This window comes from Petromyzon marinus, chromosome 26 (assembly GCF_048934315.1).
Source record: "Petromyzon marinus isolate PM22_M1 ecotype Great Lakes invasive population chromosome 26, UKy_Petmar_22M1.pri1.0, whole genome shotgun sequence".
NCBI lineage: Eukaryota > Metazoa > Chordata > Hyperoartia > Petromyzontiformes > Petromyzontidae > Petromyzon > Petromyzon marinus.
Window position 1 is genome coordinate 10,680,046 of NC_133692.1, and position 12,387 is coordinate 10,692,432.

The following is a 12,387-nucleotide window of genomic DNA, read 5'->3' on the forward strand; positions in this document are numbered from 1 at the left end:
GCCTGGAAAAAATACCAAACCCAAAAGGACACATACGCAAGGCAAAATGATAATAACCAGTGCTCTCTAAAAGTGCAATGTGTTGAGAAATCATAAGATGCCTGCAGCACAATATCACTGAATTTGAATGGATGTAAATTGGCAAAAATAAATTGACAAGTGGAGCAATGCAATCAGCTTATGTGCAGATGCTCAGTTGATTCCTAAATCACAGGACCGTGAGAGATGGCAACGGCTTTGGGAGACCATCCAGCAATGGATTGATCATATGTCCCATCACCCTTCTTGCATCTCGCTAAAGCCACCGCGCCACTTACCTTGAGGACGGCTCTCAGCAGCGCCAGGTGTGTCTCCGTGAGCAGCGCACACTGCTCCTGGGCAGCTACGGCGGCGCAGAAGTCCTCGAACCGGAAGGGTGAGAGGCGCAATGGGGTGCGGAACCGCCGCAGGACCTCGTACACGCCCAGTGCCTCCATGATGTGCTCGGAGGGTACCAGTAGGTCCTCGGAGGAGCGCGGCAGCGTGAGCGGAGGCACGTCCTTCTCCTCGCATGGCGGGCTCGGGGGCCGTGGTGCACGGAATGGACGCTTGCGACCTGGCACCGGTGGACACACATGCGTAGAGGCTCAATATCAAACACAATATTAATGTAAAAATCATATAAAATGCAACCTTGCAAATTCTCACTCATGCCACTGTGGGTGAAAGGGTTTCAACTAGATGGGGCTTTATAGAGCTCCTCTTGATAGTATATGGCCCACTTGTCCACGGTCACCAGACATCTTGCAAGGGGTAGAAGAAGTAGCCATACTTTACCCCACCACACTCTACCTAACAGTCGAATAACTGGTCTTTCCATTTCACCTACTAAGTGGACAGGGCAATTTAAGAATTTGCCCATTGGGTCAACCGCCATGCCAGGAGATCAATCGAACTGGCGACCTCTGAAAGGCATGTCCAGTGGGCTAACCATCAGACTATGAGGTTGCAGTATGTGGAGCAGATGATTGGGCACCGACAACACATACACGTGTGTGGGGATATTTCCTTAATATGAAACAATCTAGGGGTGTTAAATAATGTGTGAATTAAAATCGATTCATACGCGTGTGACACGTTCATCAAATTTTGCGCATCAGAGGCCATAATGAGTTGTACAATCATTTAATAAAAAATAAAAGCCAATTTTAAGTTATGGAAATATAAGTGGACTTTCAGCGCCAAAAATAACGCCGACCATGGAGATAGAGTGATCAGAACGGCTGGTATGCAGGTACTGGGTGAATTGTTGATTCGTTGGAGTGGTGACTTGGGGAGGCCTTCATAAAGAAGTGGATTGATTGAAGCTGATGAGTGTGATATGAAATGTTATATTTAGGCTATTGCAGTGAACAGGTTTGTTAGTGAGAGACTAAAAAAGAAACAATGCAAATATGTAAATAAAAATGTCACAAAAGTGAAAAACTGATTCTTATTAATAAAATCGCAACCCCAAGCAGTAATAATTCATGAAATTGCTAGAAAATTAATTCATTTCATGCCTAAAAAAGCCATGCTTTGTCCCGACTACTGATTAGTCATTAACTTCAAAATACGTATCAGCCTTTGAAATAATAATAATAATAAGTAACTACTATACACTCTATTATACATCCAGAACAGTCACAACCGATTCTCAAGACTACAACTGGAAAGTCCTGCTTAGGATGGCTGGCCAATGCATTGAATATTTTGATGGGTGGGAAAAATGTAGTTGCCTACAAACTGTACTGCCATCAACAGGCACTTTGCTGTCCCGCACATTCCTCAACACATACATCCAAAGTTCTGGGAAATAAGCGTGTTCCACCACTCATGGCTAAAATGTTGACACTGCGGTTCTCATATTGAGTGAACACAATATAAAGCACAAATAATGTATTTTAAATTAATGTTTTAAATATAGTTGCAAATCACTGGGCATGGTTTTCCCAAGTAACCCGTGGCTCGCGGGATGAGTATTTGCTTTGCCAATGCAAGGTCTTGACAGTCGAGTGCCAAAGAACTCTGATGCAAGAGAGACTGTGTTGTGCTTTACAGTGAGGGAAAAAAGTATTTGATTCCCTGCTGATTTTGTACGTTTGCCCACTGACAAAAAATAATCAGTCTATAATGTTAATGGTAAGTTTATTTGAACAGTGAGAGACAAAAAAACAACAAAATCCAGAAAAACGCATGTCAAAAATGTTATAAATTGATTTGCATTTTAAAGAGGGAAATAAGTATTTGACCCCTCTGCAAAACATGACTTAGTACTTTGGTGGCAAAACCCTTGTTGGCAAAACCCTTGTTGGCAATCACAGAGGTCAGACGTTTTTTGTAGTTGGCCACCAGGTTTGCACACATCTCAGGAGGGATTGTCCCACTCCTCTTTGCAGATCTTCTCCAAGTCATTAAGGTTTCGAGGCTGACGTTTGGCAACTAGAACCTTCAGCTCCCTCCACAGATTTTCTATGGGATTAAGGTCTGGAGACTGGCTAGGCCACTCCAGGACCTTAATGTGCTTCTTCTTGAGCCACTCCTTTGTTGCCTTGGCCGTGTGTTTTGGGTCAGTCATGCTGGAATACCCATCCACGATCCATTTTCAATGCCCTGGCTGAGGGAAGGAGGTTCTCACCCAAGATTTGACGGTACATGGCCCCGTCCATCGTCCCTTTGATACGATGAAGTTGTCCTGTCCCCTTAGCAGAAAAACACCCCCAAAGCATAATGTTTCCACCTCCATGTTTGACGGTGGGGATGGTGTTCTTAAAGTCATAGGCAGCATTCCTCCTCCTCCAAACACGGCGAGTTGAGTTGATGCCAAAAAGCTCCATTTTGGTCTCATCTGACCACAACACTTTCACCCAGTTGTCCTCTGAATCATTCAGATGTTCATTGGCAAACTTCAGATGGGCATGTATATGTGCTTTCTTGAGCAGGGGGACCTCGCCGGCGCTGCAGGATTTCAGTCCTTCACGGCATAGTGTGTTACCAATTGTTTTCTTGGTGACTATGGTCGCAGCTGCTTTGAGATCATTGACAAGATCCTCCATTGTGGTTCTGGGCTGATTCCTCACCATTCTCATGATCATTGCAACTCAACGAGGTGAGATCTTGCATGGAGCCCCAGGCCGAGGGAGATTTACAGTTCTTTTGTGTTTCTTCCATTTGCGAATAATCGCACCAACTATCGTCACCTTCTCACCAAGCTGCTTGGCAATGGTCTTGTAGCCCATCCCAGCCTTGTGTAGGTCTACAATCTTGTCCCTGACATCCTTGGAGAGCTCTTTGGTTTTGGCCATGCTGGAGAGTTTGGAATATGATTGATTGATTTCTTCTGTGGACAGGTGTCTTTTATCCAGGTAACAAGCTGAGATTAGGAGCACTCCCTTTAAGAGTGTGCTCCTAATCTCAGCTCGTTACCTGTATAAAAGACACCTAGGAGCCAGAAATCTTTCTGATTGAGAGGGGGTCAAATACTTATTTCCCTCATTAAAATGCAAATCAATTTATAACATTTTGACATGTGTTTTCTGGATTTTTTTGTTGTTATTCTGTCTCTCGCTGTTCAAATAAACCTATCATTAAAATTATAGACTGATCATTTATTTGTCAGTGGGCAAACGTACAAAATCAGCAGAGGATCAAATACTTTTTTTCCCTCACTGTATGTACATAAAGGGGAGCTACCTAATGCCGCCCATAAAAAAATATGAAGTCACAAATTATACAAATCTGTTATTAATGTTACTCTGTAAAGACATTTTAATTTGATACTACCTACTGGATGCTTTTTTGCATGCAATGTGAGTGAAAAACTATTTTAAACATTTTATTTTAAAACAAGTGATCGATAGTAGTTAATGTTTTAAAAGAAACCAAAGCATAAAAGTAAGAACTAATGAAAATTATTGAGTTTAAATTGGCTCGAACAGCTTATCTCTCTGCCAGTGCACTTTTTATGCACTGATGCTAATTCCTATTAAGTGCACCCCTGTGGCTCCTAAGCTGTGACAATCAGCAGCAAACCACCATCAATTGGCTCTGCTTGTGGGGCCACTGGCTCGCAGATAAGTCCTAGTCTTGGCCACAGGGGCTGATGGGCTGATCCCACTAATGTGCAGCATGATGAGTTTTTGATCTTCCAAATTGTCCCATTGCCTGTTCATCTGACAAAATATGACCAGGTATTCTGCAAGCAAGTGTTCTTTTTATGGAGTCTTACTGTTGAAAATAGCAGAGCCGCACAACAAATTGCTTCCATCTCTAACCGATCTGCAAACTATTAAGCCACAGTACAGGTGATAGCCTCCTCATCAGCAATGTAACGTCAAAAAAAGATTCCCGGCCACATAAGCTAACAAATGTATATAAAAACAGGGAACACCTGGCAACTTAAACATTGCTTGATCAAAGTGCATATATATGCAGTCTGCAGCACTGTGCAAACACAAAAGCAGTCCACCGTAATTCACAAACCTTTTCTTAAATCCCCCACAATCTATCCACCAAGCAGGATAAATGTGTACACAGTACGTCAACAGGAAGGTTGCAAGTGGTGGGGTAAATTATGCTTACAACCCACCACACTTCCAAGATATCTGACCAGCATGGAAGAAGTAGCCAAAATATCCCCGAGAGGCTGTCTGGAACTCCTTCTAGCAAAAGTCCTTCTGCCAGCAGTGTGATTGTCGGGATGCACCTTCGCATGTTTACCTTTACACTTAGCCAAAGAAGAATGTGGCTAATTTATGAAAGGTGAAAGTAAAAAACATTAATAGCCCGCTTTGAAAGCACACATTTTGATTGAAATAGGTCCATCAATGTCAAGTGGCAAATGAGAACCTCTGATGAACAATCGTGATATTTCTTCAACTTGACATGAGCTTTAATTCTTTCCATAATATCGCTATGATTTCAACACATCGTGGGTGATGACGCGCAAATTCACCATTCACCGCACGTGCAACAAACAGCGAACAATAAAGGTGCACGTCATTCCGCACATTTTTTTGAAGGTTTCACCTTCGCAGGCCTAAATCTTGACTTAAAGCTTTCGTGACTGCAGTTATTTGAACCTATCTACATGACTTTACCGAAAGACCCAAAGAATACTTCGCAGGCCATTCTACAGTAACATTTTATTACTTAGACGTCTCGTACATCAATGCTCACGATAACAAATATGGAGCAATGTAAACAGCAATAACTCTGTGCCTTCCATCTATCTAGCTGTAATTTCATATAGCACGGGACATAAAATTGGTTTGCCGAAACAACTGGCCAATTTCAGACACGTGGCTTACAGAAAACACAAAACCTAACTGCAAGTCAAACACGTCAACAAGCAACCATGCAGCAGCTTGACCTCACGTTCCTGATAAATAACTGAAAAGATAATCATCAGAGCATAGGATTTTGATATTATTCACTGCATGAAGTTATGCGGTTTATTTACTTTGTTAATTAACAAGTTAACCAGTTTCTATTGGTTATAACTTAAACTGTGAGCTTTTTGTATGGGTAAAAAGGCATCACGTAACCTGCTGCCAAAGTACATGCAACATCCATATCCCAAATCCTCAGCAACCTAGGTCACGATCAATACATGCAGTCGAACCGTGGCTCAAAGCCATTTACAAGTAAAACTGCAACATCGTTTAAAGATACTTGATTGCTCCAACTCAAGCATCTTTTCTTTCCTACTCGTACTATTATCATTACACTTATTTATCCAGAAAAGGCTCACCGAGTCTCAAGACGTTTTCAGGAGGGACCTACCAATTTTTCGCAATTGGGGGCAGTGTTGCTTTGTGTAATCCAAAATTAGTCATTTGCAGGTAATATTTCAACATTGGGATGTTTGGCCAATGGCAGTTAGATTGTATGTTTTAGCTATAGGAAGAAACCAGAGTAAATCTATGCAGAACGGAGGGGGAAGATAAAAAAACTCTACAAAGAGGCTCCCGAGATGGGGTTCTAACCCAGAATCGTCTTGCTGTGAGGCACAAGTGTTACCACTGTGCCTCCCTGCCACCCTGCAAAATGTGATGTATTACTTTTTTTGCAAGAAAACATACCTGAGCATTGATGTGAAAAGACATTTTTTTTATCAATGGGTGGCTGTGGGAGTTGGCTGAGCAGTGAGTGAACCATGAGGCTATGTAAGCCACCTGTAATAGCAGTCAAAATTTACAATGCCAAGAAGTGATACATATTCATAGCTACAGCTCATTGTGACGCCTTTCCTGTTACCTTTAAACAAAATACATCGTAATGCACTGCAACACCTGAAGAGCAGCAGATGCCACGCACGTGGAGGAATGTAAATGTGTACACATCAGCGGGCCCCTTCCAAATAGGCAATGAAAACCCGTGACAACGACCACCCTCCCCTTCATATGCATTGCAATGCACAGCCAGCTATTCACATGAACGAATCAAGCTCAGCTACAGAAGATTACGGATGCTACAATGGCCACTTGATTCGGCTACGGCCTTGTTGCGAAGCAAGAGGCAACAGATTGAAATGGAGGGTCAAACACCTTCACGCTCAATCTGAACCCGGTTCAGTGCAGCTCCTTCCACATGACACAAAGCCCACTCACCGTCTCTTCTAAATACAATACATCCGCTTTACATATGCGAGAGACTGCATATAGAAGATGAAATAGGAAAGGGGGTGAGGATAGGGACACATGAGACGGGGGGGAGCAATGGCACTGCATGGCCCAAGGCCAACGAGACGAAGTACAGGCGGCCACAGCAGCCAGGGCCCGAAGGGTCCCAGTTGCAGCTCCAGGTGGGGGGGAAAAATGTCAGATCACCTATCCCGGCGACAGTCAGAGCAGCATCACCGAGTCCCATAAGTAGCAACCCTTGCACAATGTGTTCTGCCTTTATAGGGACGAGTCAAAAAGAGCGTGAGTTTTCAATGTTATATATATAGTTCTTAGAGGCACCCACACACATGAGGTCTCAAAGTGTCATGCAACACTCAAATATTCTATCAGTGCATAGAAACCCCAATCATAAAATTGTATGTGTTCATATTCACGACGCAGCAATGAACAAGAGTGGACTAGAAATGATGTTAATGGTATTCATCATCAAAAATGATGATGACTAGTAGAGAAAATGCAAGAGGCTCTGGGATTGGAGAAACACGTTTCAATAATAATTAAAGATCAATGTCGCGTCTGCTGTAGCATAGGGTCAGGGTTAATGCCTAGAGTCTCAGACTGACGGACAAAGAGTCTGTAAGTAAAAATTTGTATTTCAATAATACAAATTAATGACAAATTATCGTCAAAGAGAGCAAGGACATATACGTTTGTTGTTGTAGAAATAACATGGAACCCAAGTTATAACTAGTGATGGGTTATTGTAAGCCATGGTCGTGTTTATTGCCGATTCTAAAATTGCACCTGGGTTCATGGCTATGCTAAGGCCTGAGGCTAGATTTATATGAATATAATTGGTTGTCCATGCCTGTGGTAGTTTTAAACCCCGGACTTAATTGCGAACTAATTCTAGAGTTAAACCCACGTTTAGGAAAATATGGAATTTAGGCTTAGGGGATGAGGATAATGCAACAGGAATGCAATATTTTGCTTTGAGCAATGTTTACAAACATATAGAGAATGTAACGCCAGGGCTAATTATTTCGGTGAAACTTGGAATAAGTTGAGGTTTCCGTGACGAATCGAGCCTGCACTGCCCAGCGTGTTAGGTACCGTCAAACACCCATCACCGACACGGCGAGGAGAGGGCTCTCGTCCAACAGTTGACTGAGGATTACAAGTTGAAGTCTTGTTTTAAACCTAGATTTTGGGCTAGATCGGAGTGAATTGTTAGGGTCATGCGTAGAGCTAGTGGCAGACAAAGCAGCAGGACTAAAGTTAACGGGGTTTGACGGAGTTTGCATGCAGAGCTAAGTTCATTGCGGTACAAAGGTTGAATCGAGGGCCAAGTCTCCGATTGGACCGGGGTTAGGTCCAGATCTAAGTTTAGGCTTTAGGCCTGGCCTATCCTCACAGTGGAGAGCCGCGGGGATGAAAATAGCCCCAACACTTGCACCTCTAGAGGCTCAGCCTCGCTCCGCATCACTCCCGACGTCACACCGCCCCGCGGGCCTGAAGAGCCACCTCGTGTCACCTCGTCCACCTCATCAATTTCATCCACACACCCGCAACGCCTCACCGGGGGCTCCGCTGTCGCTGCTCTTCTCCGTGCAGAAGCTCAGGTCGTCCTCGTCGTCCTCTTCGAGCGCGTCCACCTCATCCTCCTCGCTGGCTCCGCGGTTGTAGTCAGAATCATCATCCATGTAGCTGTCCTCCTCCTCCTCTTCTTCCTCCTCCTCCTCTTCTTCGTCGTCTTCGCTGCTGTCGCGCCCCGCTATTACCTTGGACATGAGCTTCTTCGAGCGCAGTGCCGCCGCACGGCCTCCTCCTCCTCCCCTGCGCCCGGCCGCCGCGGAGCCAACGCCGGCTCGGGACGCCGGCATCGCGGGCCCGAGCGGCCCGTGAGCGATGACCGCGGCCACGCCGCCGGCACGGGCCCGGCCGCCGCGCAGTCTCCCCGCGGGGCCTCCAGGCGACGCCGAGGCTTCGCCTTGGCCTAGCACGATGGCTTTGGGCGGTCTGCCTCGCCTGCCCCTCATTGCTCTCTTGGAAAAAACGACCCAAAAACGAAGGACGACTGTCGTAGTCGCGATGGCACGACGCGAAACAAAAGGAAACGGCCTTCAAATGAGGAGCGAGACGAAGCCGAGCGCCCTATAGGCGTCCATCTCGCCCCGCGAACAAAAAAATCGCCGCCATGTTTTTTTTTAGCTCGCGCCTCTCACGCGCTGCATTTGGTAGCGTGGATAAGCACGGGGGGCTCGGTGCGGCGTTGACGGCGCGGCGCCACCCATCCGCGCTACAAACTCCAATCTCGCCACCAGCCGGCCCGGTCACGTGACGGCCTCTCCTGCCCAACTACTGCTGAGCATTGGAAGGGATAGTGATGGGAGACACGTGGGTTTGGTGATGGAGGTAGTGGTGGTGGTGGTAGTAATGGGAGACATGGAGATGTTGGTAGTCATGGGAGACACGTGGGTTTGGTGATGGAGGTGGTGGTGGTGGTAGTAATGGGAGACATGGAGATGTTGGTGATGGAGGTAGTGATGGTGGTGGTAGTAATGGGAGACATGGAGATGTTGGTAGTCATAGGAGACACGTGGGTTTGGTGATGGAGGTAGTGGTGGTGGTAGTAATGGGAGACATGGAGATGTTGGTAGTGATGGGAGACACGTGGGTTTGGTGATGGAGGTAGTGGTGGTAGTAATGGGAGACATGGAGATGTTGGTAGTAATGGGAGACACGTGGGTTTGGTGATGGTGGTGGTGGTGGTAGTAATGGGAGACATGGAGATGTTGGTAGTAATGGGAGACATGGAGACGTTGGTAGTCATGGGAGACATGGAGATGTTGGTGATGGAGGTAGTGGTGGTGGTGGTAGTAATGGGAGACATGGAGATGTTGGTAGTAATGGGAGACACGTGGGTTTGGTGATGGAGGTAGTGGTGGTGGTAGCAGTAATGGGAGACATGGAGATGTTGGTAGTCATGGGAGACATGGAGATGTTGGTAGTCATGGGAAACATGTGGGGTTGGTGATGGAGGTAGTGGTGGTGGTAGTTATGGGAGACATGGAGATGTTGGTAGTCATAGGAGACACGTGGGGTTGGTGATGGAGGTAGTGGTGGTGGTAGTTATGGGAGACACGTGGGTTTGGTGATGGAGGTAGTGGTGGTGGTAGTAATGGGAGACATGGAGATGTTGGTAGTCATAGGAGACACGTGGGTTTGGTGATGGAGGTAGTGGTGGTGGTAGTAATGGGAGACATGTGGGGTTGGTGATGGAGGTAGTGGTGGTGGTAGTTATGGGAGACATGGAGATGTTGGTAGTCATAGGAGACACGTGGGGTTGGTGATGGAGGTAGTGGTGGTGGTAGTTATGGGAGACACGTGGGTTTGGTGATGGAGGTAGTGGTGGTAGTAATGGGAGACATGTGGGGTTGGTGATGGAGGCAGTGGTAGTGGTGGTAGTAATGGGAGACATGGAGATGTTGGTAGTCATGGGAAACATGTGGGGTTGGTGATGGAGGTAGTGGTGGTGGTAGTAATGGGAGACATGGAGATGTTGGTAGTCATGGGAAACGTGGGGTTGGTGATGGAGGTAGTGGTGGTGGTAGTAATGGGAGACATGTGGGTTTGGTGATGGAGGTAGTGGTGGTGGTAGTAATGGGAGACATGGAGATGTTGGTAGTCATGGGAAACATGTGGGGTTGGTGATGGAGGTAGTGGTGGTGGTAGTCATGGGAAACATGTGGGTTTGGTGATGGAGGTAGTGGTGGTGGTAGTAATGGGAGACATGGAGATGTTGGTAGTCATAGGAGACACGTGGGTTTGGTGATGGTGGTGGTAGTAGTCATGGGAGACATGGAGATATTGGTAGTCATGGGAGACACCGTGGGTTTGGAGGTAGTGTAAGTAGTGAGAGACCTGGAGTAGCGGGTAGTAGAGATGGGAGACACTGGTTTGGGGATGGAGCTGGTGGCGGTAGTGATGGGAGACACGGGTTAGGGGTTGGATATGGTGGTAGTGTGGGAGCCACGTGGGTTTCTGTATTTCATAAAACTGCAGTGTTGTAGTTTGCTTTGTTTATTTTGATTCGTGAGTGGTCCCGGCTGGAGGAGGCCTTCATCCAGCCGTAGATTGACCATAGGTGTTGCTGATGATGCTGATTGACAACCCAAAAAACAGTAACCACATAATATGTCCAGTGACTTGCTGGCCAACCACTTTCACGTGGTCAGTGTATCCGGCCTGGCGCACGCGTTAGTGGGAGGTTTTTGTTGCAAAGTGCTGTCTGTAGTTTTGAGTGATGGAACCGGATTGGGGGAGCTAATCCAACAGAGGATTGACCAAGGCTGATGAACCGGTAACACTCTGGATCCGTCCAGTCACCTCGTACCTGACCGACGAAGTGTCACGATCCTGGCGCAAGCGTTGTTGGTGGCGTTACAGCCGCTTAAAAATGATAACGGGGTGACTTTTGTTGTTGTTAATACATACAATTGTCGTTAATTTAATTTGACGTAATCAGCATAAACCCGTAACCACTCCATTGGCTCCGTCTACAAAACCCATCGACCACCTCTAAAGCGCACCTAGCCTGGCACAAACGCCACCGCCGCTCAATGCGACGAACGGCGGCTGTCGTCGGTAGCGATGGAACACAAAACGTGGCTGTCATTTTTGTGCGTATCTTTTTTTTTAAACTTAAGTTTACGATAAAAAAAAAAGAATTGTGTTTAGCTGTCCCCCATCTCTCCCTCCCTCCCTCCACGGCCCGCGTGTCGCTTGTTCGCAACATGGAGCCTCCTGCATTGCCCCCCCCCATTCCTCCTCCCTCGCCGTCTTCACAGCGATGATCAGAGGCGCTTCGAGGGGGGGGGGGGACAAAATAAATTCGCCGGCGCTACCAGAACCCACCTCTCAATCTTTCACTGTCCAATTAAGTTTCATTCTGTTGTTGTTGTTGTTGTGTCCCATTAACGGGGGCGATTCGACGGTTTGATCGATTAAATCGAAAAGCGACCGATTCCATTGAAAGTTGCATCGGTCGCCGATGCGTAGATTCAGACTGACAATCGAACTGCGCAATCGATTCCGCACATTGCAAGCAAAACGGACGGCCACGGAAGCAACCGACATCCGTATAACAACAAAGACGCGTTCGTTCCTTAGCAGAGTTTATTCTGCGATTGATAAAACGGCCATCGTTTTCGCGAAAGGGTTGAATCGATAATCACGGTGAAGCGACTCTCCAATCCACGAATTGGGCGGGAATCGAACCGCTACGTCGTGAATGGATCGTTCCATTTAATAAAAGTCGAGTTTAAAGTCACGACACGCGTTTACTCGATTTAACAAATGTATCATTTTACTATTGAATAAAACGTTTACCGTGTATGTTTATGTATATAGTTTTCTCCCTGGAATAAAAGTGTCCCCCCCGTCTATTCGCTTGCACAAAATCCACACAAAGGACTCGTCCAAAACAATTCATTGTCGCACGTGGGCTGTCCGAAATTGCTTTCTTTTTTTAAAAGCGCTTTTCCGTTCGTCTTTTAAACCTCGCCGAACGCGAAAAACAACTCGCACGAGTGCCCGCTGCGTTACGAAAGGTTCGGTACCTACTTAAGGTACACACGTTTGTATTTGTATGCGCATTAACCGCCACGTCGCATAGGCCTCGCCGAGGCCCCGGTGCTGGACTAGCGGCTCTGCCGAGGAAAGTGCGACGGACTCGGCGAAA

The 12,387-nt window shown here is 46.4% G+C and overlaps 1 protein-coding gene across 8 annotated transcripts in view; it reads right to left on the bottom strand.

Moving 5' to 3' along the window:
• Positions 1–8,889, bottom strand: part of BPTF (bromodomain PHD finger transcription factor) — a 65,852-nt gene extending 56,963 nt beyond the window's left edge. For all 8 annotated transcript variants that reach the window (XM_032961283.2, XM_032961281.2, XM_032961282.2 and 5 more), the window contains exons 1-2: positions 8,224–8,889; positions 318–595 (exon numbers count right to left, since the gene is read on the bottom strand). In XM_032961283.2, coding sequence (XP_032817174.1) covers positions 318–595; positions 8,224–8,683 — 738 coding nt within the window. In that variant the 5' untranslated portion in view covers positions 8,684–8,889. The remainder of the gene's footprint in view (positions 1–317; positions 596–8,223) is intronic.
• Positions 8,890–12,387: the final 3,498 nt, after the last annotated feature.